The following is a 20,811-nucleotide window of genomic DNA, read 5'->3' as shown; positions in this document are numbered from 1 at the left end:
GCTGTTGGGTTTCCCATTGGTGTCTAATTCGTGCCACAGCAATTAAGTGCTGCTTCCGGTCATCGGGTGCTGTGGCGGCCTGCCGCTGCGGCTGGTCATCGGGTGCTGTGGCGGCCTGCCGCTGCGGCTGGTCATCGGGTGCTGTGGCGGCCTGCCGCTGCGGCCGGTCATCGGGTGCTGTGGCGGCCTGCCGCTGCGGCCGGTCATCGGGTGCTGTGGCGGCCTGCCGCTGCGGCCGGTCATCGGGTGCTGTGGCGGCCTGCCGCTGCGGCCGGTCATCGGGTGCTGTGGCGGCCTGCCGCTGCGGCCGGTCATCGGGTGCTGTGGCGGCCTGCCGCTGCGGCCGGTCATCGGGTGCTGTGGCGGCCTGCCGCTGCGGCCGGTCATCGGGTGCTGTGGCGGCCTGCCGCTGCGGCCGGTCATCGGGTGCTGTGGCGGCCTGCCGCTGCGGCCGGTCATCGGGTGCTGTGGCGGCCTGCCGCTGCGGCCGGTCATCGGGTGCTGTGGCGGCCTGCCGCTGCGGCCGGTCATCGGGTGCTGTGGCGGCCTGCCGCTGCGGCCGGTCATCGGGTGCTGTGGCGGCCTGCCGCTGCGGCCGGTCATCGGGTGCTGTGGCGGCCTGCCGCTGCGGCCGGTCATCGGGTGCTGTGGCGGCCTGCCGCTGCGGCCGGTCATCGGGTGCTGTGGCGGCCTGCCGCTGCGGCCGGTCATCGGGTGCTGTGGCGGCCTGCCGCTGCGGCCGGTCATCGGGTGCTGTGGCGGCCTGCCGCTGCGGCCGGTCATCGGGTGCTGTGGCGGCCTGCCGCTGCGGCCGGTCATCGGGTGCTGTGGCGGCCTGCCGCTGCGGCCGGTCATCGGGTGCTGTGGCGGCCTGCCGCTGCGGCCGGTCATCGGGTGCTGTGGCGGCCTGCCGCTGCGGCCGGTCATCGGGTGCTGTGGCGGCCTGCCGCTGCGGCCGGTCATCGGGTGCTGTGGCGGCCTGCCGCTGCGGCCGGTTATCGGGTGCTGTGGCGGCCTGCCGCTGCGGCCGGTTATCGGGTGCTGCAACCATTGGCGGCAAACCGGTTATTGTCACAGGAGTGGCCAAAGAGTTATTTTTCTTTAAGTAGAGCTACCCATACGGAGTGACTTCCATTTCTGGGTCACAAAAGGGCTGTATGGAGGGGAATCGCCTCAGTTGTGTCCATATTCCATTAGTACATTACATTAGTTGTGAGCTTGGACAATAGGGTGTGGTGAGGTTTTGTTTTTTTGGGGGCAGCCTAGTTCCTGGGCTCTTCTCCCCATCTGCTCCCAATGACTTGTCTTTCCCAGTACATGAAAAGATAAATTCAGCATCTACAAAAAATCTTATTGAATTAAAACATCACCTTTTAATTCCAAGAAAGTTAAAATTGCAAGGAATCCCTAATACATATAAGAGTAGACATTAGGCTTATGATGAAAAGCACAGGTTGAAACGCGCAGACCAGAGTCCACCCTACTGCTGTTTTAGAATTCCTAGGACTCCATAGGACTTTTATTTTTCTTTCTGTAGATGGTGTGTGTGTGTGTGTGTGTGTGTGTGTGTGTGTGTGTGTATAAAATTATATATATATATATATATATATATATATATATATTTTTTTTTATTTATTTTTTATTTTTCCTCTCCTTTAAATCTCTCCCAGTACCTGCACGCAGGGCGATAGGTGTCAAGCCAGGTCATCTAGGCACCCACCTGTCCAATTAGTCTCCCCTGCCGGTTGGGCTCTAGCATCTCTTTAAAGGAAGCAATTTTTTGTCATACAGCCTGTGCCCAGTATGCATCGGGCAGCAGTTATCACTGTAAGGTTGCATTTCAAGGGCATCAGCACCTCTCCTACCCATGGGCTGCTGTACTGGGCTAATATGTGGTTGGCTCCAACAATCTGCACTATTGGGGTATAACCCTTTTTGGGGTGATCTCTAAATGAGTTTATTCTGACAGTGAACATGAACCAGAGGTGTTATGCACAGAGATCTAATTTATCATATTTGCATAGGATGTGTCGCGAGTATACATGTCTCTTGCAATTTGTGGGTGAGATATTTAACTAGTAACTGTGATACTTTGGGGATTTTCTGTAGTGAAATCTGCATCATTACCCTTTTTTAAAGGGGGTGTCCAGGCTCAGGGCTCAAGTCTGCAGTTACTGTGTGAAACCTGACAGTGCGTACAATGTGAGCTGTCAAGATTCTCCGGTAACTATTTGCATACATTTCTGCACACTCCAACTTAGACGTGTTCAGCCTTATTCAATTGTACTAAGCAAGTTGCATATGTCTAGCTGGCACGTGACCACATAAATATGGCATACATGCAATCACACGCGTGACTGCTTCTGGAGAATCCTGGAAATAACTGTGGAAAGAAAGGCGCAAAATAGGCTGTTACCCGGTATGACACGTGGGGGCAAGTGGGGGTTAGTACACTCACCTGAAAGGGTTGTGCAAGTCACAACCCCTATGAAGGCACGTAATAAATGTGGAAGGCAGCGGTCCCGTAGTGTAGATATATTCCAAGAGGTAGAGCAGAAAGCAGGTTTCAAAATCCGCGCCACACCACAGAGAATCCAAATGCTTGTTAGTAAATCCTTTCTTTCTTTATTTTTCTCACAAGTCTACGCGTTTCGAGGACATATCCGTCCTCATCATCAGGACAAAGTACTAAGAAAGACTAACTAATAGTCTTTCTTTGTACTTTGTCCTGATGATGAGGACGGATATGTCCTCAAACGCGTAGACCTGTGAGAAAAATAAAGAAAGGATTTACTAACAAGCATTTGGATTCTCTGTGGTGTGGTGCGGATTTTGAAACCTGCTTTCTGCTCTACCTCTGGAGAATCCTGACAGCTCTCACACTGTGCAATGTAAGGATTCACAAGTCTGCAGGCACATAGTGACCGCAGGCATTAACCCAACGCCTGGATCTCTTTTAGTATACAGTCATATGAACAAGTTTGGGCACCCCTATTAATGTTAACCTTTTTTCTTTATAACAATTTGGGTTTTTGCAGCAGCTATTTCAGTTTCATATATCTAATAACTGATGGACTGAGTAATATTTCTGGATTGAAATGAGGTTTATTGTACTAACAGAAAATGTGCAAGCCGCATTTAAACAAAATTTGACCGATGCAAAAGTATGGGCACCCTTATCAAGTTCTTGATTTATACACTCCTAACTACTTTTTACTGACTTACTAAAGCACTAAATTGGTTTTGTAACCTCATTGAGCTTTGAACTTCATAGGCAGGTGTATCCAATCATGAGAAAAGGTATTTAAGGTGGCCACTTGCAAGTAATTCTCCTATTTGAATCTCCTATGAAGAGTGGCATCATGGGCTCCTCAAAACAACTCTCAAATGATCTGAAAACAAAGATTATTCAACATAGTTGTTCAGGGGAAGGATACAAAAAGTTGTCTCAGAGATTTAAACTGTCAGTTTCCACTGTGAGGAACATAGTAAGGAAATGGAAGAACACAGGTACAGTTCTTGTTAAGCCCAGAAGTGGCAGGCCAAGAAAAATATCAGAAAGGTAGAGAAGAAGAATGGTGAGAACAGTCAAGGACAATCCACAGACCACCTCCAAAGACCTGCAGCTTCATCTTGCTGCAGATGGTGTCAATGTGCATCGGTCAACAATACAGCGCACGTTGCACAAGGAGAAGCTGTATGGGAGAGTGATGCGAAAGATGCCGTTTCTGCAAGCACGCCACAAACAGAGTCGCCTGAGGTATGCAAAAGCACATTTGGACAAGCCAGTTACATTTTGGAAGAAGGTCCTGTGGACTGATGAAACCAAGATTGAGTTGTTTGGTCATACAAAAAGGCGTTATGCATGGAGGCAAAAAACACGGCATTCCAAGAAAAGCACTTGCTACCCACAGTAAAATTTGGTGGACGTTCCATCATGCTTTGGGGCTGTGTGGCCAATGCCGGCACCGGGAATCTTGTTAAAGTTGAGGGTCGCATGGATTCAACTCAGTATCGGCAGATTCTTGACAATAATGTGCAAGAATCAGTGGCGAAGTTGAAGTTACGCAGGGCATGGATATTTCAGCAAGACAGTGATCCAAAACACCGCTCCAAATCTACTCAGGCATTCATGCAGAGGAACAATTACAGTGTTCTGGAATGGCCATCCCAGTCCCCAGACCTGAATATCATTGAAAATCTGTGGGATGATTTGAATCGTGCTGTCCATGCTCGGCGACCATCAAACTTAACTGAACTGGAATTGTTTTGTAAACAGGAATGGTCAAATATACCTTCATCCAGGATCCAGGAACTCATTAAAAGCTACAGGAAGTGACTAGAGGCTGTGATTTTTGCAAAAGGAGGATCTACAAAATATTAATGTCCCTTTTATGTTGAGGTGCCCATACTTTTACACCGGTCAAATTTTGTTTAAATGCGGATTGCACATTTTCTGTTCGTACAATAAACCTCATTTCAATCCAGAAATATTGCTCAGTCCATCAGTTATTAGATGTATGAAACTGAAATAGCTGCTGCAAAAACCCAAATTGTTATAAAGAAAAAAGGTTAATATTAATAGGGGTGCCCAAACTTTTTCATATGACTGTATATCCACACGGGACATCATTTTTTTTTTTTTTTTTTTTTTTGCATAATTTATTTTAGGTTTGCAACAAATTTGGGTTAATTCCACAATATAAAAGCACTTGCTGCACATTTACGATATGTCTGCATGATTAGTATTTTGTGAGTCTTCAATATTGCACATGTTCTGCACTTAATAGGTTACTTGTGTGTTTTGGGGTTTTTTTTACGTTTAAATAAAGCTGCTTTTGTTTTTGATTCATCCTGGTAGGACTGATTTTGATACAATTGTGAGTACTATATGGCGGGGAGTTTAGTACAATGTTTTGGTGTGTATATATATATTTTTTTTTATCTGCGGATTTTTCTTATCTAATACAAGTCTTTGGGGAGAATGTAAAACACTTCCACAAGAGATTTTTAAAGGGAACCTGTCATCAGAAATTTCGCCCAAAAGCTAAAAGCTTCCCCCTCTGCAGCTCCTGGGCTGCATTCTAGGAAGGTCCCTGTTATTATTGTGCCCCATGTGAGACCAAAATAAAGAGTTTATAAAGTTCTACCTTTTTGTATGCAGCTTCTGTAAATTCGTCCCGGGGGCGGGCTCTCTGCCGTCCGTTATTCTGCCCCCTGGTCCTGTATGCCGCCCCCATCGCTGATTTCCATACTTTTGGACGCCGCCCACTGCTCCAGCCATCCCCGTGCATGCCCAGTGCCAGTCTCACAGGACTGAGCACTGTGACTGCTGGTGATGTGTGCGCAGGCAAGTGATTATGGACGGGGCTGTGACTGTTATCAGCAAGTACCCGGCCATAATCTCGTGAGCGCGCAAACCTCTCCAGCGTCACACTGAGCTCAGGATTTATGCTAGACTGTATGGGCTGCTTTCAGGGATGACGTCCCTTTGTCATGTGATAGGGGCGTGTTCGAAATACTATCACATGACAAAGGGACGTCATCCCTGGAAGCAGCCCATACAGTCTAGCATAAATCCTGAGCTCAGTGTGACCGCTGGAGAGGTTTGCGCGCTCACGAGATTATGGCCGGGTACTTGCTGATAACAGTCACAGTCCCGTCCATAATCACTTGCCTGCGCACACATCACCAGCAGTCACAGTGCTCAGTCCTGTGAGACTGGCACTGGGCATGCACGGGGATGGCTGGAGCAGTGGGCGGTGCATCAGATATGGAAAGGAGCGATGGGGGCGGCATACAGGACCAGGGGGCAGAATAACGGACGGCAGAGAGCCCGCCCCCGGGACGAATTTACAGAAGCTGCATACAAAAAGGTAGAACTTTATAAAGGCTTTATTTTGGTCTCACATGGGGCACAATAATAACAGGGACCTTCCTAGAATGCAGCCCAGGAGCTGCAGAGGGGGAAGCTTTTAGCTTTTGGGCGAAATTTCTGATGACAGGTTCCCTTTAACATGTGTACACCAAACAAAAAAAACAAACACAGAAGGCAGGACAGTGACCGCATCTATCACACGACATACGTGTGTGTCCTATGGAGGCTGTGCATATAGGCGGTGTGCCCAGTTGCGCTCAATGCTGTAACCCCTTACATGCCATCACCAATAGCGACTACAGCAAGCGATGGGGGTGACAAATGGATGATGTCAGGGAGTGGATACCATGGGCTCCATGTTTGATGAAACAAAGCAGGTCCCACTCGGTGCCAGTTACCTGTCTTATTCCCATCATGCATTTCTCCATCTGCATCTTGGACCCCATTATAATCAATGATGTTACCTCCCACCTATAATATATAAAAGTATAAACCCAAAAAACACAATTGGGAGCCTTCTATACTGGGATGGGCCTGGAGTATAAAGTTAATGGACCGTGGTGTGAAAATGGTTTAAACCACTTACATGCTGCTGCTGTCAATTGTGACTTAAGGGAGGGTTGTGGGGGAGGTGACTTTCTTCAAATCCCCCTTCCCCCCGGATAATGTGATTTCTGGGCGATGAGCATGAATGAAAAAAAAAAAAAAAAAATCTGTCAGAATTACTGTTTTGTGGTCACTTCTCCCTCCCCTTCACAAAAATGGAATCCGAGATCAGAAAGTTGTAAGGCTCCGAAAATAGTGATTAAAAGATTAAAAACTGAGACTGGAAATAAAGTCAGAGCTCCGGGGACACGAGAAGGAAAAAGGGAGAACGGAGGGGGGAGTTGGGGGCACCCAGGGGCCTCCTACACCGCGGAGAAGGGGGGGAGCCGGGGGCACCCAGGGACCTCCTACACCGCGGAGAAGGGAGGGGAGCCGGGGGCACCCAGGGGCCTCCTACACCGTGGAGAAGGGAGGGGAGCCGGGGGCACCCAGGGGCCTCCTACACCGCGGAGAAGGGGGGGGGAGCCGGGGGCACCCAGGGGCCTCCTACACTGCGGAGAAGGGGGGGGGGCCGGGGGCACCCAGGGGCCTCCTACACCGTGGAGAAGGGAGGGGAGCCGGGGGCACCCAGGGGCCTCCTACACCGCGGAGAAGGGGGGGAGCCGGGGGCACCCAGGGGCCTCCTACACCGCGGAGAAGGGAGGGGAGCCGGGGGCACCCAGGGGCCTCCTACACTGCGGAGAAGGGGGGGGGGCCGGGGGCACCCAGGGGCCTCATACACCGTGGAGAAGGGAGGGGAGCCGGGGGCACCCAGGGGCCTCCTACACCGTGGAGAAGGGAGGGGAGCCGGGGGCACCCAGGGGCCTCCTACACCGCGGAGAAGGGGGGGAGCCGGGGGCACCCAGGGGCCTCCTACACTGCGGAGAAGGGGGGGGGCCGGGGGCACCCAGGGGCCTCATACACCGTGGAGAAGGGAGGGGAGCCGGGGGCACCCAGGGGCCTCCTACACCGTGGAGAAGGGAGGGGAGCCGGGGGCACCCAGGGGCCTCCTACACCGCGGAGAAGGGGGGGGAGCCGGGGGCACCCAGGGGCCTCCTACACCGCCGAGAAGGGGGGGGAGCCGGGGGCACCCAGGGGCCTCCTACACTGCGGAGAAGGGGGGGGGGAGCCGGGGGCACCCAGGGGCCTCCTACACCGCCGAGAAGGGGGGGGAGCCGGGGGCACCCAGGGGCCTCCTACACTGCGGAGAAGGGGGGGGGGAGTCGGGGGCACCCAGGGGCCTCCTACACCGCCGAGAAGGGGGGGGGAGCCGGGGGCACCCAGGGGCCTCCTACACTGCGGAGAAGGGGGGGGAGCCGGGGGCACCCAGGGGCCTCCTACACTGCGGAGGAGAAATGTGTTTTTAATGAGTATATAATTAAATAAAATTTAAAGAAATAGGATTTTCTATGCCTAATTTCTGCTTAATCTTACATTTACCCAGCATCCCAATCAAGGAAAACAAAATATTTTTTTTCTATATAAGTTTTCTCATATTACATATATCACTAGTTCTGTAAAACAAGAAAATGCCATAGGGAAGGACAAAGCTCCGCCGCCGTAGGCTGCCCGGCACAGACTGGCCCAGTCACGTGACAGGCCGGCCACTTTAGAGCGTCGCGCTCTCCAAGGCTCCGCCCCGTTCTGTTACGTCACTCCCGCGCATACTCATTTCCCTCCCAGACTGGGGGTCGAGCGGAAGTGCGTCATTTCACTTCCGGTAGCTTGGAGCCAGTCCCTCGCCTTTTCCGCCCGGGCTGTGTTTTGTTTCCGTTGGCCGCGCTGCGTGTTGACGCCACGGTTCATTTCCGTGAGTGGAGGTCGGAAACCCGGGAAAGAAGAGAGGACGAGAGCGGAAAAAAAGAGAAAAGGCGGTAAGTCCAGAACGGAGATGTACGTGACGGGAGGAGGCGGCGGCCTAATATTAACCCTGTTATTGCTTTAGGACTAACAGTTCTGAGTATGTAGTAGGTGCTGTCACATGGGGCGCTGTGTGGGGACTACAAGTCCCAGCACTATTAATGGGACGAATGGCGAATCACCATGGAAACCTCCACCAGCCTCAGTCACCGGGGACCCCAATACAGGGTGCGCTGTGTATTATACGTAGAGCGTGTGTGGATATATCCTCGCTGGGTTTTATTGTGTTCCCTCCTCTGGGCTCTGCTGAGGTTTCCAGCGCCTGGCCTCTCACACAGGCGCTGACAGTTGTTACAATGGACCATTCTGGAGTCCAAGGGTTGTTTTTTTTTTTTTTCCCACCAAAACTGCAAATTCTCAACTAAATGTGTCATAACTTGCTGATGGATGGAGAACCGACCATTGCCTCCCCCCCCCCCCCTTCCCACGGGCCTCTGGATCCCCCCATCTCCATTCAGTGTGTATGGGAGTACCAGCAGTAACTGGGAGAGCGCTCTATGTACAGCACTCCCATAGACAAGAAATGGAGCCACATCTGAGTGTGCGTACCTTATCTACAGCCTGGAGGGGCAGCCCTCGCAGTCCCGACTCGCCCCCGGCTGTCCCGACTCGCCCCCGGCTGTCCCGACTCGCCCCCGGCTGTCCCGACTCGCCCCCTGATAAATACCCAGGTTGTTGAATAACTAAAGCGTGGGGCTAAAATTTCCCCTCAAAACATAGTCTATGAACTTACCGGAGTCCAATAGGGTGTCTGTGCAAAATGTCTTGATTGTAAATGTTACTGTGTGGATTCCTTTAGCGGACATACATACACACTCACATTCCTTTATACAGGTTGGGTCATAAGTATGGATACACCCTGATAAAATGGAAGTGGTTGCTGATATCACCTTACCGTTTGTGGCATATTAGTACATGGGAGGGGTCAAACATTTGAGGCCGGGTGACACCCATGGCAGTCATCTGCAAGCCGCCATATTAAATTCAACTTTACTCTTTTCATTGGGAAGGGGGTCATGTGACACATCAAACACAGAATTGCACAAGAAAAACAATGGTGTGCTCATTTTTAACTTAGCTATATTCATTATCGAGTTATTGAAACATTTGTGACAAGGAACGACGACAGTAACCCACTAAAGGATGTGCTCAAAGTCAACGCGATTCTCTTCTCCCACTCTTGACATATCAAGAGCAATACAGCAGAAGAAATGCTACCACAGGCCTTCTGTAACCATTGTTTCAGGTGCCCCACATCCTGGATCTGCGGTATTGCTCTGTGTGTCAAGAGTGGGAGAAGAGAATCGCGTTGACAATTGACGGAAGAAGCAGATGTAGATAGACCCACAGCCCGACCCACTCTGTGGTCAGCCCCAGAGCTTGTTTGTGACAGGTATTGGTTCAACCTCTCCCTATGATGGACATTGAAAAGGCACTTGTGAAAGATTCAATTTCTTTAAAAAAAACAAATTATATTACTGGGAACAACTAAGATCCTGCGCAGAACCCTCAAACTCCCAGGCCTCTGGTAGAGGACCCGAGAATGAGGAAGGACAAATAACCACCCACAGGGGTGTGAAGGTATTTATATATATATATATATATATATATGTATGTATGTATGTATGTATGTATGTGTGTGTGTTTGCATATGTCTACTACCCCAAGTGTCATTACTTTCAAGGACAACCTTTAGCATTGGGGTAACTGCTCATTCACATGATTCACAAAGTAGACAACTCCTGTAAGCTGGAATTACACATGTAGTTACTGCCTGGTGCAGTTGTGAGCCAAAGCCACATGTGGACCCAGCAGGAAAGAGAAGCATAAGGCCCTGTGCGCACTTGCCGTTTTTTGCCGCGTATTTCCTGCGGTTTTGCTGCATGTTTCGCTGCAGGAAATGTTCATAACATCTCTGCAGTGATTCACCAGCAAATCCTATGGGGGGAAAAAAATCCTGTGCGCACTATGCGGATTTTGACAGCTGCATGTTTTGCTGCAGGATTCCCGCAGCAAAAACAATTGCATGTCACTTCTTTTCCGCACGTCGGTGCGGGATTTCACTCCATTGACTGCAATGTAATCGTGAAATAACGCAGGCAGCAAATTCTGTGCGGTTCATTGCGTTTTCCTGCTTTATTCCATGCGGTATTTCGCGTGTTAGGGACATAATGTTCATCACTGCGTCTTGCAGGGAAGTGATGTCATTATGACAGGAAGCGGAGCAGGGAGTAAACACACATCACTCACACACAGACATATAGAATACACATAGAAATCAAACATACATATAAGAAAAAACAACGCGGGCTCCGCTGTATTTTTATCGTCCAGCCGAGGTAGACACACAGCGGCGGCCCGGTATTCTCAGGCTGGGGAAGGCGAGGGCCATGGTTAATGCCCTCCCGCAGCCAAGAATATCAGCCCGCAGCTGCCCCGGGACTGTCGTATCCATTATGCGACAGTCCCGGAGTGTCCCCGGCTCTTCCAGATAGCCGTGATGCGGTGGCAATCCAGGTAATAATGAGTTAATGGTCAGCGGATCGCTGCCACTAAGTCATAGTTTAATCATGGCAGCGTCTATGAGACAGCTTTCATGATTAACCCATAAGTAAAGTGAATAAGCACACACACCGAAAAATCCTTTATTCTAAATAAAACACAAAAAAGCCCCCTCTTTCACCCCTTTATTAACCCCTCCCAACACACAGCTCCGGCGTAATCCACCGAAGTCCCACGACGCTTGCATCCAGCCGCGTCTGACCCACAGCGCTCAATGCAGCCTCGTAACGACACTGCAAAGAGGTAACTACAGGTCATTTCTCACGGTCGGTGATGTGAACACACTACTGCTCGGGAGAACTGACTCTATCTATTGTTTGATCTGACCTCTATTGATTATCTATCCCTCTATTCTTCTATCCATTATCTATCTATCCCTCTATCTATTCTTCTATCCATTATCTATCTATCCCTCTATCTATTCTTCTATCCATTTTCTATGTATCCATTATCTATCTATCTATCTCAGAAGGAAATTTTTTTTTTTTTTTCTTCAATGTGCTTTATTGCATTGAATGCATTAAAACACATGTACCAACCTGCGGAAAAAAAACGCAACAAAACGCATGTGGATTTCGGTGCGTTTTTCATTTTTTTATTTTTTTTCCACAGGTGCGGAAATCTTTCAGTGCCTGCGGTATTTTATTAAGAAAATTCCATTTTCTAGTGCGCACAGGGCCTAACCCTTCTTTTATATTCTCAGATCCCCTTCCTTTTGAATCCATTTTTTCCTTTGGTTAAGTAAACTGTGTCAATAACTGCCTGCATTTTTAGGGTTGGTCTTTATTTATTTATTTATTTATTTATTTAAAAAAAGTACGTGTTAAAAAGTGTTTTGTGTTTTGGTTTTTTTTATTTTTTTCCCCCCATTCATTTGAATTGGTAAAATATTTGACCTTTATGTAGCTTAGAAATGGCTTTAAATCAATTCAGAAATCTCATTTATTTGCTGCTACATTAAAAAAACTGCATTTTGATGCAGATATTACTGCTGCAGATAGTAAAATGGTTCTCTGCAGTAGGCATAATAATATTTGGAAATGGCTCCAATTAGGAATGTAGTATAGTTCTCCTGATATAGCCATGTTTCTTGCCTGATGTTTAGAGCCTTGCAGGACCTTAGGTGTCCATGGTTATGACCACGTATATAGTTACAGTAAGTTATTTGCTTGTGGTCATAACCATGGATACCTAAGGTCCTGCAATGCCCTGCACATAAGGTAAGTGACATGGCTATATCAGGAGAACTATACTACATTCCTAATTGGAGGTATTTGCTAATATTCTTATTTTTTCCAGCACCCATGACGGCACCACGAGAGAGGGGATCCGCCCTTCAAGGACAGGAAACCTCCAGAATAAAAAGGGGCGGCACCTCTCCCCGCATCAGTTGGTTTCCTATCCTTGAACAGGGAGCCTCCAGAGATCCAGTAGATCCAAGAAGGTCCTGATGGGCCGAAGATTCAAGTCCGGCGCCCGGTCGGCCGGCTCTGGCAGCGGCACGGGTCCTGCTGCGGTCGGCCGAGGTGCTGTGGAGCTGCCGCAACAGACCCATGGAGGTCCGGAGTGCGTACAGCGCGCCCGATTGGAGCGCCAGGAGCCTGCGGGGCGGGTAAGTGGATCTTCCATGGGACCTGTCCGCAGGGCTCTCCCGTCGCAGCGTACCCACGGGGGTTATGTCTGCGCACGGGCTCCTTCCCTTCCTCCCCCCCCTCCTCTCCTTACCAGCGTCCTGCCTGCACGTGCCGGCACCAGGCCGAGATGAGGGGGACGGCTGCTGCGATCCCTGCGGGGCGTCCTCGTGGCGGCTGATGATGTGGCGCTTCCAGGAGGAGCGCCATGTTGTGGGTGGAAAGGAGATGTCCGGGCTGTGCGCAGGCGCGCATTTTTTCCTATTGGACTGGCGGCCTGTGGAGCCGGATGGGACATCCGCCGGAAGTGGGGCGGAGTCGCCAGACTGTCTTTGAAATTTAGAGCGGCAATCCTCTCTATGGTGCCTGTGCTCGGTTACCATGACTGACAAACAGTCAGCTGCGTCTCCTTCACCTCCCTCCTCTCCAAAACCTCCCTCTGATCATGATACTGCCTCCCTGAAGCGGCAGCAGAAGGGTGGCAAGGATGACAGTGTCACCGGCTCAGGGGTCAAGCGTGGGGGGACTGATGACCGGTCCTCCAAGCGGAAGGACCCTGACTCTCCTGACAGAAGACGGCCTTCTAGAGGAAGGAAGTCAGATGAGGGCCCTGCTGAACCGGTATAGCCTCTGGGCATCGGTGGGTGAGTGCACCTCAGATGTTCCGCTTTTAATGGCGGTCATATTGTCTGTTTTTTTATAGGATCCTAAACCTAAGAAGTGTTTATCTAAATCCAGGCATCAGGAATGCGCCTTGTGCTGTAAAGAACTTTCTGGTTCTTGGACTAAGAGACTGTGCAAAGGCTGCATTCAGCAGACTTTGTCGGAGGAACAGCCAGGATTTGCCTCCGACCTCAGGTCCCTCATACGGGAAGAGGTCAGGGACTCCCTCCGATCCCTGTCTGGAGCACAAAGTGCTGGGGGTTCTCGGGCCCCTTCGCCTACCCACGAGGACTCTGATAGGTCTGATGGGGAATGTGATTCCTCTGGCTCTACTTCCCGCTCCTCCTCTGATAGTGACTCAGGGGGTCGCCAGTGCTTCCCACTCGATAATATGAAGAAGTTAGTTAAGGCGGTGAGGACCACCATTGGCCTCACGGATGAGAAACCTGAAAAATCTATCCAGGATAGGATGTTCGGGGGCATGGAACAGAAGAAACGACGCTCCTTCCCGGTGGTGGATAAAATACAAGCCTTAATTGCCCGGGAATGGAAGAGACCTGATAAGAAGCATTCCATTCCTGGCGCCTTTAAGAGAAAATATCCGTTTGAGGAGGCCTCCTGCTCCACATGGGATAAGGCGCCAAAATTGGATGTGGCTGTCGCTAAGGCATCCAAAAAGTTTGCCTTGCCATTTGAGGACATGGGCTCCCTGAAAGACCCATTAGATAAGAAAGCTGATCACTTCCTAAAGAATACCTGGGAAGCTGCTGCCGGAGGACTAAGACCTGCCATTGCGGCTACCTGTACGGCTAGATCCCTGACTATATGGATTGACGAACTGGAAGACCAGTTTAGATCCCGAGCACCTAAGGAGGAGATTGCGTCCTCCCTCTCCAAGTTGCGGGGGGCGGCGGCCTTCCTTGCGGACGCCTCGGCGGACTCCACTAAGTTGGCTGCAAAGTCAGCATCCCTCTCCAATGCGGCTAGAAGGGCTCTCTGGCTGAAATGCTGGCCGGGGGATCTGCAAACTAAGTCTAAACTCTGCAATATCCCTTGTCAAGGTGAATTTCTGTTCGGGCCGGTGCTGGATGACATCCTGGAAAAAGCTAGCGACAAGAAGGGCGGCTTTCCCTTTCCATCGTTTCCTTCTTCACGGCGGTCCTTTCGGAGGAAGCCTGTTCGCCGCCCCACCCGACCACGGGATCGGAATACCTGGTCCGATAGAAAGACTCAGGGAAAGGGGTTCATGTTCAAGGGCCCCTCAAAAGATCAGAATAAGTCGTCCAAGTGACTCGCTTTCCCAGGTCGGAGGGAGGCTCTCTCAGTTCCTTCCAGCTTGGGAAAGGATTTCCTCCAGTGCATGGATACTGGCCCTTATACGCTCCGGCCTCCGGCTCCCCTTTCTTCGGCCTCCTCCTCACCGGTTCGTGGTTACCCCTCTGCGTCGTTCCCCGGCGGAACAGCTGGCGTTGGAAACAGAGGTCCGTCACCTCCTCTTCAAGAGGGTTCTAGTGGAAGTTCCCTCAAGGGAACAGGGAGAAGGGTTCTATTCCACCCTCTTTCTGGTAGGGAAGCCCGACGGTTCCTATCGCACAATCATCAACCTGAAAGCCCTCAACCGGTTCCTTCAAATAGACAGCTTCAAGATGGAGTCCGTGCGGTCCATAGTGAAATATCTGTATCCCCACTGTCACATGGCTGTCATAGACTTACGCGATGCATATTATCATGTCCCAATCCACTCTCTCTTCCAATGCTTCCTCAGGATAGCCCTCCACATGGACGGTCGGGTCTGCCATTTCCAATACAAAGCCCTCCCCTTCGGTCTGGCCATCGCCCCGAGGATTTTTACAAAGATAATAGCAGAAATGTCGGCATATCTGCGTCAGAGAGAGGTCCTTCTGATTCCTTATCTGGACGACTTCTTGATCGTGGGCGCCTCGGCTCTTCATTGTGCGGCCCTTCTCCGGCAGGTGCAAGTTTCCCTGCGGGAGTTGGGCTGGTTGATCAACGAGGAAAAGTCCAGATTAATTCCATTAAAGGTTCAGCTGTTTCTGGGACTCACTTGGGACTCCAACACTCAACTCTGTCGGTTGCCTCCTTCCAAAGTGGAAGCCCTTCGGACCCAGATAGACCGGACTCTGAGGCACCGGCGTCTGTCTCTCCGGGGTGCGATGTCCCTCCTGGGCTCCCTGACTGCGACCATCCCGGCCGTCAGATGGGCTCAGGCACACACCAGGGTCCTGCAGTGGAATATCTTACAGCATCAGACGGCTCACGGGGACCATCTGGACAGACTCATCATTCTCAAACATCGCACATTGCAGTCCCTCTATTGGTGGCTAGATCCGGTCCACTTGGGCAGAGGGGTGCCTTGGAGGGCGCCAGAGCCTGTGGTGGTAACCACCGACGCCAGTCTCTACGGTTGGGGGGCACATCTGGACGCTCATTTCATTCAGGGACGATGGTCTGGAGAAGAAGCTCAAAATTCATCGAATACAAGTGAATTGCTGGCAGTGGAAAAGGCGTTAGGTCATTTCATGCCGTGGTTAAGGGGTCGACATGTAAAAGTTCTGTCGGACAACCAAGCGACGGTAGCTTATCTCAACCACCAGGGGGGTACTCGCTCCAGACACCTCATGTCCGTCGCAAGCAGGATCATGTCTCGGGCAGAGGCTCATCTGGGTTCCCTGTCGGCAGTACACATCCGAGGGAAGGAGAACGATTTGGCGGACTTTCTCAGTCGCACCCAGTTTCACCAGGGCAAATGGTCTCTAAATCAGTCTGTTTTCAACAGGATAACGGGGATGTGGGGGGTTCCCGAGAGACCTCTTTGCAACTCGGGCCAACAGGAAGGTTCCCCGATTCTGTTCCCTGGATCCAAGGGATCGTCCTCACTCGGTGGACGCACTGTTGCTCAAGTGGGACTTCCGCCTCGTATATGCCTTCCCTCCACTCATCCTCCTCCCTGCAGTACTCAGGAAGATACGGGAGGATCAAGCAGTCGTGATTCTCATAGCACCCTTTTGGCCGAAGAGGCCTTGGTTTTATTGGCTGACGCGTCTGTCAGTCACCGATCCGTGGGTTCTCCCGGACCTACCGGATCTCCTATCCCAGGGTCCAGCCTTCCACCCACAGCGCACCAGGTTACACCTGACGGCGTGGCTCTTGAGAGGTCGCTATTAGATACTAAGGGGTTTTCTCAGGGTCTGATCTCCACCTTGATGGAGTGCAGAAAGCCTGTCACTACTCGCATTTATGGGCGTATTTGGGCGAAATTCCTGACCTCTTCGGGTGCGGATCCTACTAAGCCACCCTCCGTCCCGGTTGTCCTGGAATTTCTCCAGAAGGGTTGGGAACTGGGTCTATCCGTTAGTACCCTTAAGGTGCAAATCTCCGCACTGAGCGCCTTGTATAACCATGCCCTGGCTGGAGATCCCTGGATATCTAGGTTCGTTAGGTCCTGTGCTAGGTCTAAGCCTCGGGGAACCATGCCTCTTCCGTCCTGGGACCTTAACTTTGGTCCTTTCAGCTTTAACACGGCCCCCATTTGAGCCCTTAGATTCTATCTCTCTCAAGCATCTGTCCCTTAAGACGATTCTCCTGGTAGCCCTCACTTCTGCCCGTAGGGTTAGTGACCTTCAGGCCTTAACCATTTCTCCTCCGTATACCCAGTTTTTTGAGGACCGAGTAGTTTTACGTACTGACCCTGCCTATTTGCCGAAGGTGCATTCCCACTTCCATAGATCACAGGAAATAGTGCTCCCCTCTTTTTATGCCAACCCTTCTACTCCGGAGGAGATGGGATGGCACTGCCTGGATGTTAGGCGTTGTCTTCAAAGGTATCTGTTGGTCACCTCGGAAGGAAGGAGGGATAAGTCTCTGTTTGTAGTCTTCCAGGGTTGTAGAAAGGGGCTTAGGGCTTCTAAATCCACTTTGGCAAGGTGGATCAGGGATGCCATCTCGGTTGCCTACGCAGCCGGGGGGGAAGACGTACCTCCTGGTTTGAAGGCACACTCCACGCGGGCGATGGCATCTTCCTGGGCGGAGAGATCGGAGGTCTCCATCGAGCAGATATGTAAGGCGGCAACCTGGTCTTCTCCGTCCACCTTTTTTAATCACTATCGCCTTGATTTGTCGTTCACCGACATCACCTTTGGGAGGCGGGTTCTGCAAACTGTTGTCCCTCCCTAGGTCTTCCTCTCTGTAATTCTCTCGTGGTGCCGTCATGGGTGCTGGAAAAATACGTAATTACTTACCGGTAATGTGTTTTTTCTGAACCCATGACGGCACCCTTACATTCCCTCCCTGCACTTGGGGGTTGCTAGTTTGCTTCCCTTTTCACTCCTCTTCACTGGGCGGTTATGGTGGCGGGACATGTTTTTTAACGATGTTCCTTGTTTCGGAGGTCCTGTCATGCTCGGTAATCAACTGATGCGGGGAGAGGTGCCGCCCCTTTTTATTCTGGAGGTTTCCTGTCCTTGAAGGGCGGATCCCCTCTCTCTCATGGTGCCGTCATGGGTTCAGAAAAAACACATTACCGGTAAGTAATTACGTATATTACACCTACTACATATTAGGATAGGATCTTGGAGATGGGAATAACCCTTTAACCTGTGTACGTACCTTTTGAAAGGTTTTCCAATCTGCAAAAGATCTTGGCATATTCTTGTTGGTTGATGTTGCTTGTCCTATAGCCGTGGACTGGCCAAATATGCACTGCGGCGATGATGTCGCGGTGGCGGACAGTGAGTGCGATGACTGTGATTGACTCACTCGTGTTCTGACATGCTTTACATGGCCAAAGTAAGGCTGCTTTCACACTACGTTCTTTTAGCATGCGTCATGAACGGTTTTTGTTTTTTTTTTTTTTGCTGCAAAAGCGGATCCTGTTTTTGCAAAGAAAAACGCATGTGTTATTTTGCAGGATCCTGTCACTTTAAGTTTATGGGCGGGCATTGGAGTCATGTGATCGGGAGTGAGGGGAACTGAACGTGATAGACTGGGAGCTGACAGCTGCGGAGGCTCGGAACCAAGGTAAACATCGGGTAACTTGCTTGGATACCCGATATTTACCTTGGTTACGAGCGTCTTCAGCTGCTAGGAGTAGGGCTGCCTGCTCCCTGCACACGTAACCAAGGTTAACATCGGGTAACTAAGCCCGCGGTTACCCGATATTTACCTTGGTTACGAGCGTCCGCCGCTCTCAGGAAGGGGAGAGAGGGAGGGGGAGAGATAGACTGATCATGCCAGACTGGTTTCTGGGCATGCTCAGTAGAGCAAGCAGGATCCTGTCTATCAGCATGCCAGCGTTCACATGCGTTTGCGTGCTGTTTAGTCAGGATCCAGCGATTTTCAGTATTTGGACGCAGCTCAAAAACGCTACAAGTAGCGTTTTTGAAAAAAGTTAAAAAAAACCTGCAAGTCGCTGGATCCTCACTATAACGCACGCAAACGCAGGTTGACGCGAGTCCATTGCAAATGCATTGAAATGAAAACGCATTTGCACTGGATCCGTTTTTGCGTTAAAAAATGTTCATGATGCATGTTAAAAAAACAGTGTGAAAGCCGGCTAAGCGGGAGTGACGTGTGGTGTTGTGAATCGATTGTAGTCGCTGCAGGATGTGATTTAGGCCCATGGAGTATATATAACTGTATGTTTTGCCTTGTTTGTGTTGTCAGCAGTAATACTGACCATTTCCTTGTATTCTCATAGGTTTATATCAGAAAAATCAGCCATGGCGAAGAGGGAGGCCGAGGAGCTGATAGAGATAGAAATCGACGGGACAGAAAAGGCAGAATGTACAGAAGAAAGGTATATTACTGTATAACATTACAATGGTAACAGTATTCTGTGGCTACCCATGGGCTGGAGGAATGCAAGCAGATTAAAGGGGTTTTCCAGCTAAACACAAACATCTGCAGTCTCTCACAGATTGCCGAATCCTAACAGTGTGTATCATGCACTACATATGGGTTTCATCTCTATTCCCTACTGATTAGTCAGTTTTCCTCCTCTTAATGCTCTGTTGAGAGAATCTAATCAGAATCTAGTCAGATTACATATAAGAAGTCACATGACGACCGTTTGATCTTGCTATAGCGGAATCCTGACAGTGTACATATTGCACACCATCAGGATTCCTCAATCCACAGACTGCAGAAAAGTATGTTCAGCCCAGAAAACGTCATTAAGATTCTTGCAGTAATTACTAGATCTATTGCATCTTCCGCTTCAGGGAACAATTGAAGTTTTGTTGCAGGGGCAAAGTTAATCATGGTTCATGATGGACGTCACGTTACTAGGATATCTAAGCTAACTACACTAATATCCTACAAGTAAATGCGCTGCTTGTGTGTTTTTTACCATACCTTTTATGTTTCAGCATCATAGAGCAAACGTATACCACAGCAGAGTTTGTCAGCCAGTCTATCGACATCAATGAGCCAATAGGAAATCTTAAGAAGCTGCTAGAGCCCAGACTTCAGTGCTCCCTGGATGCCCATGAAATCTGTTTACAAGACATCCAGGTATGTGCGTGGCTCTGATGTATAGTCACAGGTCATGGCCGATTTTCTTGGAACTCTCTTCATTGTACTGTTTCTTTATTATCTCTGGAAAGCTATGAATATGTGAATGCAACCTAAGGTTATGTGCGCACAGCATCTATTTCCAGCAGGCCGCCTCCTAAATCTGAACATCAAAAGGAGGAAAAAAAGCGATCAAAACGCCCATAATTAATTTGCAGTTATTTTTTTATTTATTATTTGAGTCATGACTAGTGTTGAGCGGACCCGGATCGGCAAAATCCGGATCCACATGGTTTGAGCAGCAGATCCGAGTGCGACCCGGATGCGGGATTCCGGTTGCACGATCCGGATCAGTTTTTGTTTTTTTTTCTCTTTTTCTTTGTGTGTCTGTCTCTCCCTCTGTGTGTGCGTGTGTCTCTGTGTGTCTCTCTCTGTGTGTGTCTCTCTCTGTGTCTCTCTCTCTCTCTCTCTCTCTCTGTGTGTCTCTCTGTGTCTCGCTCTCTCTCTCTCTCTGTGTGTGTCTCTGTGTCTCGCTCTCTCTCTCTGTGTGTGTCTCTCTGTGTCTCTCTCTGTGTCTCTCTCTCTCTCTGTGTGTCTCTCTCTGTGTCTCTCTCTGTGTCTCTCTCTGTGTGTGTCTCTCTGTGTCTCGCTCTCTCGCTCTCTCTCTCTCTCTCTCTGTGTTTGTGTCTCTCTCTCTCTGTGTTTGTGTCTCTCTCTCTCTGTGTTTGTGTCTCTCTCTCTCTGTGTTTGTGTCTCTCTCTCTCTGTGTTTGTGTCTCTCTCTCTCTGTGTTTGTGTCTCTCTCTCTCTGTGTTTGTGTCTCTCTCTCTCTGTGTTTGTGTCTCTCTCTCTCTGTGTTTGTGTCTCTCTCTCTCTGTGTTTGTGTCTCTCTCTCTCTGTGTTTGTGTCTCTCTCTCTCTGTGTTTGTGTCTATCTCTCTGTGTTTGTGTCTCTCTCTCTCTGTGTTTGTGTCTCTCTCTCTGTGTTTGTGTCTCTCTCTCTCTCTGTGTTTGTGTCTCTCTCTCTCTCTGTGTTTGTGTCT

General features: G+C 50.1%; 1 protein-coding gene across 1 annotated transcript in view; it reads left to right on the top strand.

Moving 5' to 3' along the window:
• The first annotated feature begins 8,192 nt into the window (after window positions 1-8,192).
• GABPA (GA binding protein transcription factor subunit alpha) overlaps window positions 8,193-20,811 on the top strand; it is an 87,847-nt gene continuing 75,228 nt past the window's right edge. Inside the window, exons 1-3 of the mRNA XM_075333057.1 lie at window positions 8,193-8,337; window positions 18,956-19,054; window positions 19,626-19,770. Of these exons, the coding sequence (XP_075189172.1) occupies window positions 18,978-19,054; window positions 19,626-19,770 (222 nt within the window). The 5' untranslated portion in view covers window positions 8,193-8,337; window positions 18,956-18,977. The remainder of the gene's footprint in view (window positions 8,338-18,955; window positions 19,055-19,625; window positions 19,771-20,811) is intronic.

The sequence above is a fragment of the Anomaloglossus baeobatrachus genome, chromosome 2, assembly GCF_048569485.1.
Source record: "Anomaloglossus baeobatrachus isolate aAnoBae1 chromosome 2, aAnoBae1.hap1, whole genome shotgun sequence".
NCBI classification, from domain to species: domain Eukaryota; kingdom Metazoa; phylum Chordata; class Amphibia; order Anura; family Aromobatidae; genus Anomaloglossus; species Anomaloglossus baeobatrachus.
This window is presented reverse-complemented; position numbering and strand designations above follow the sequence as displayed.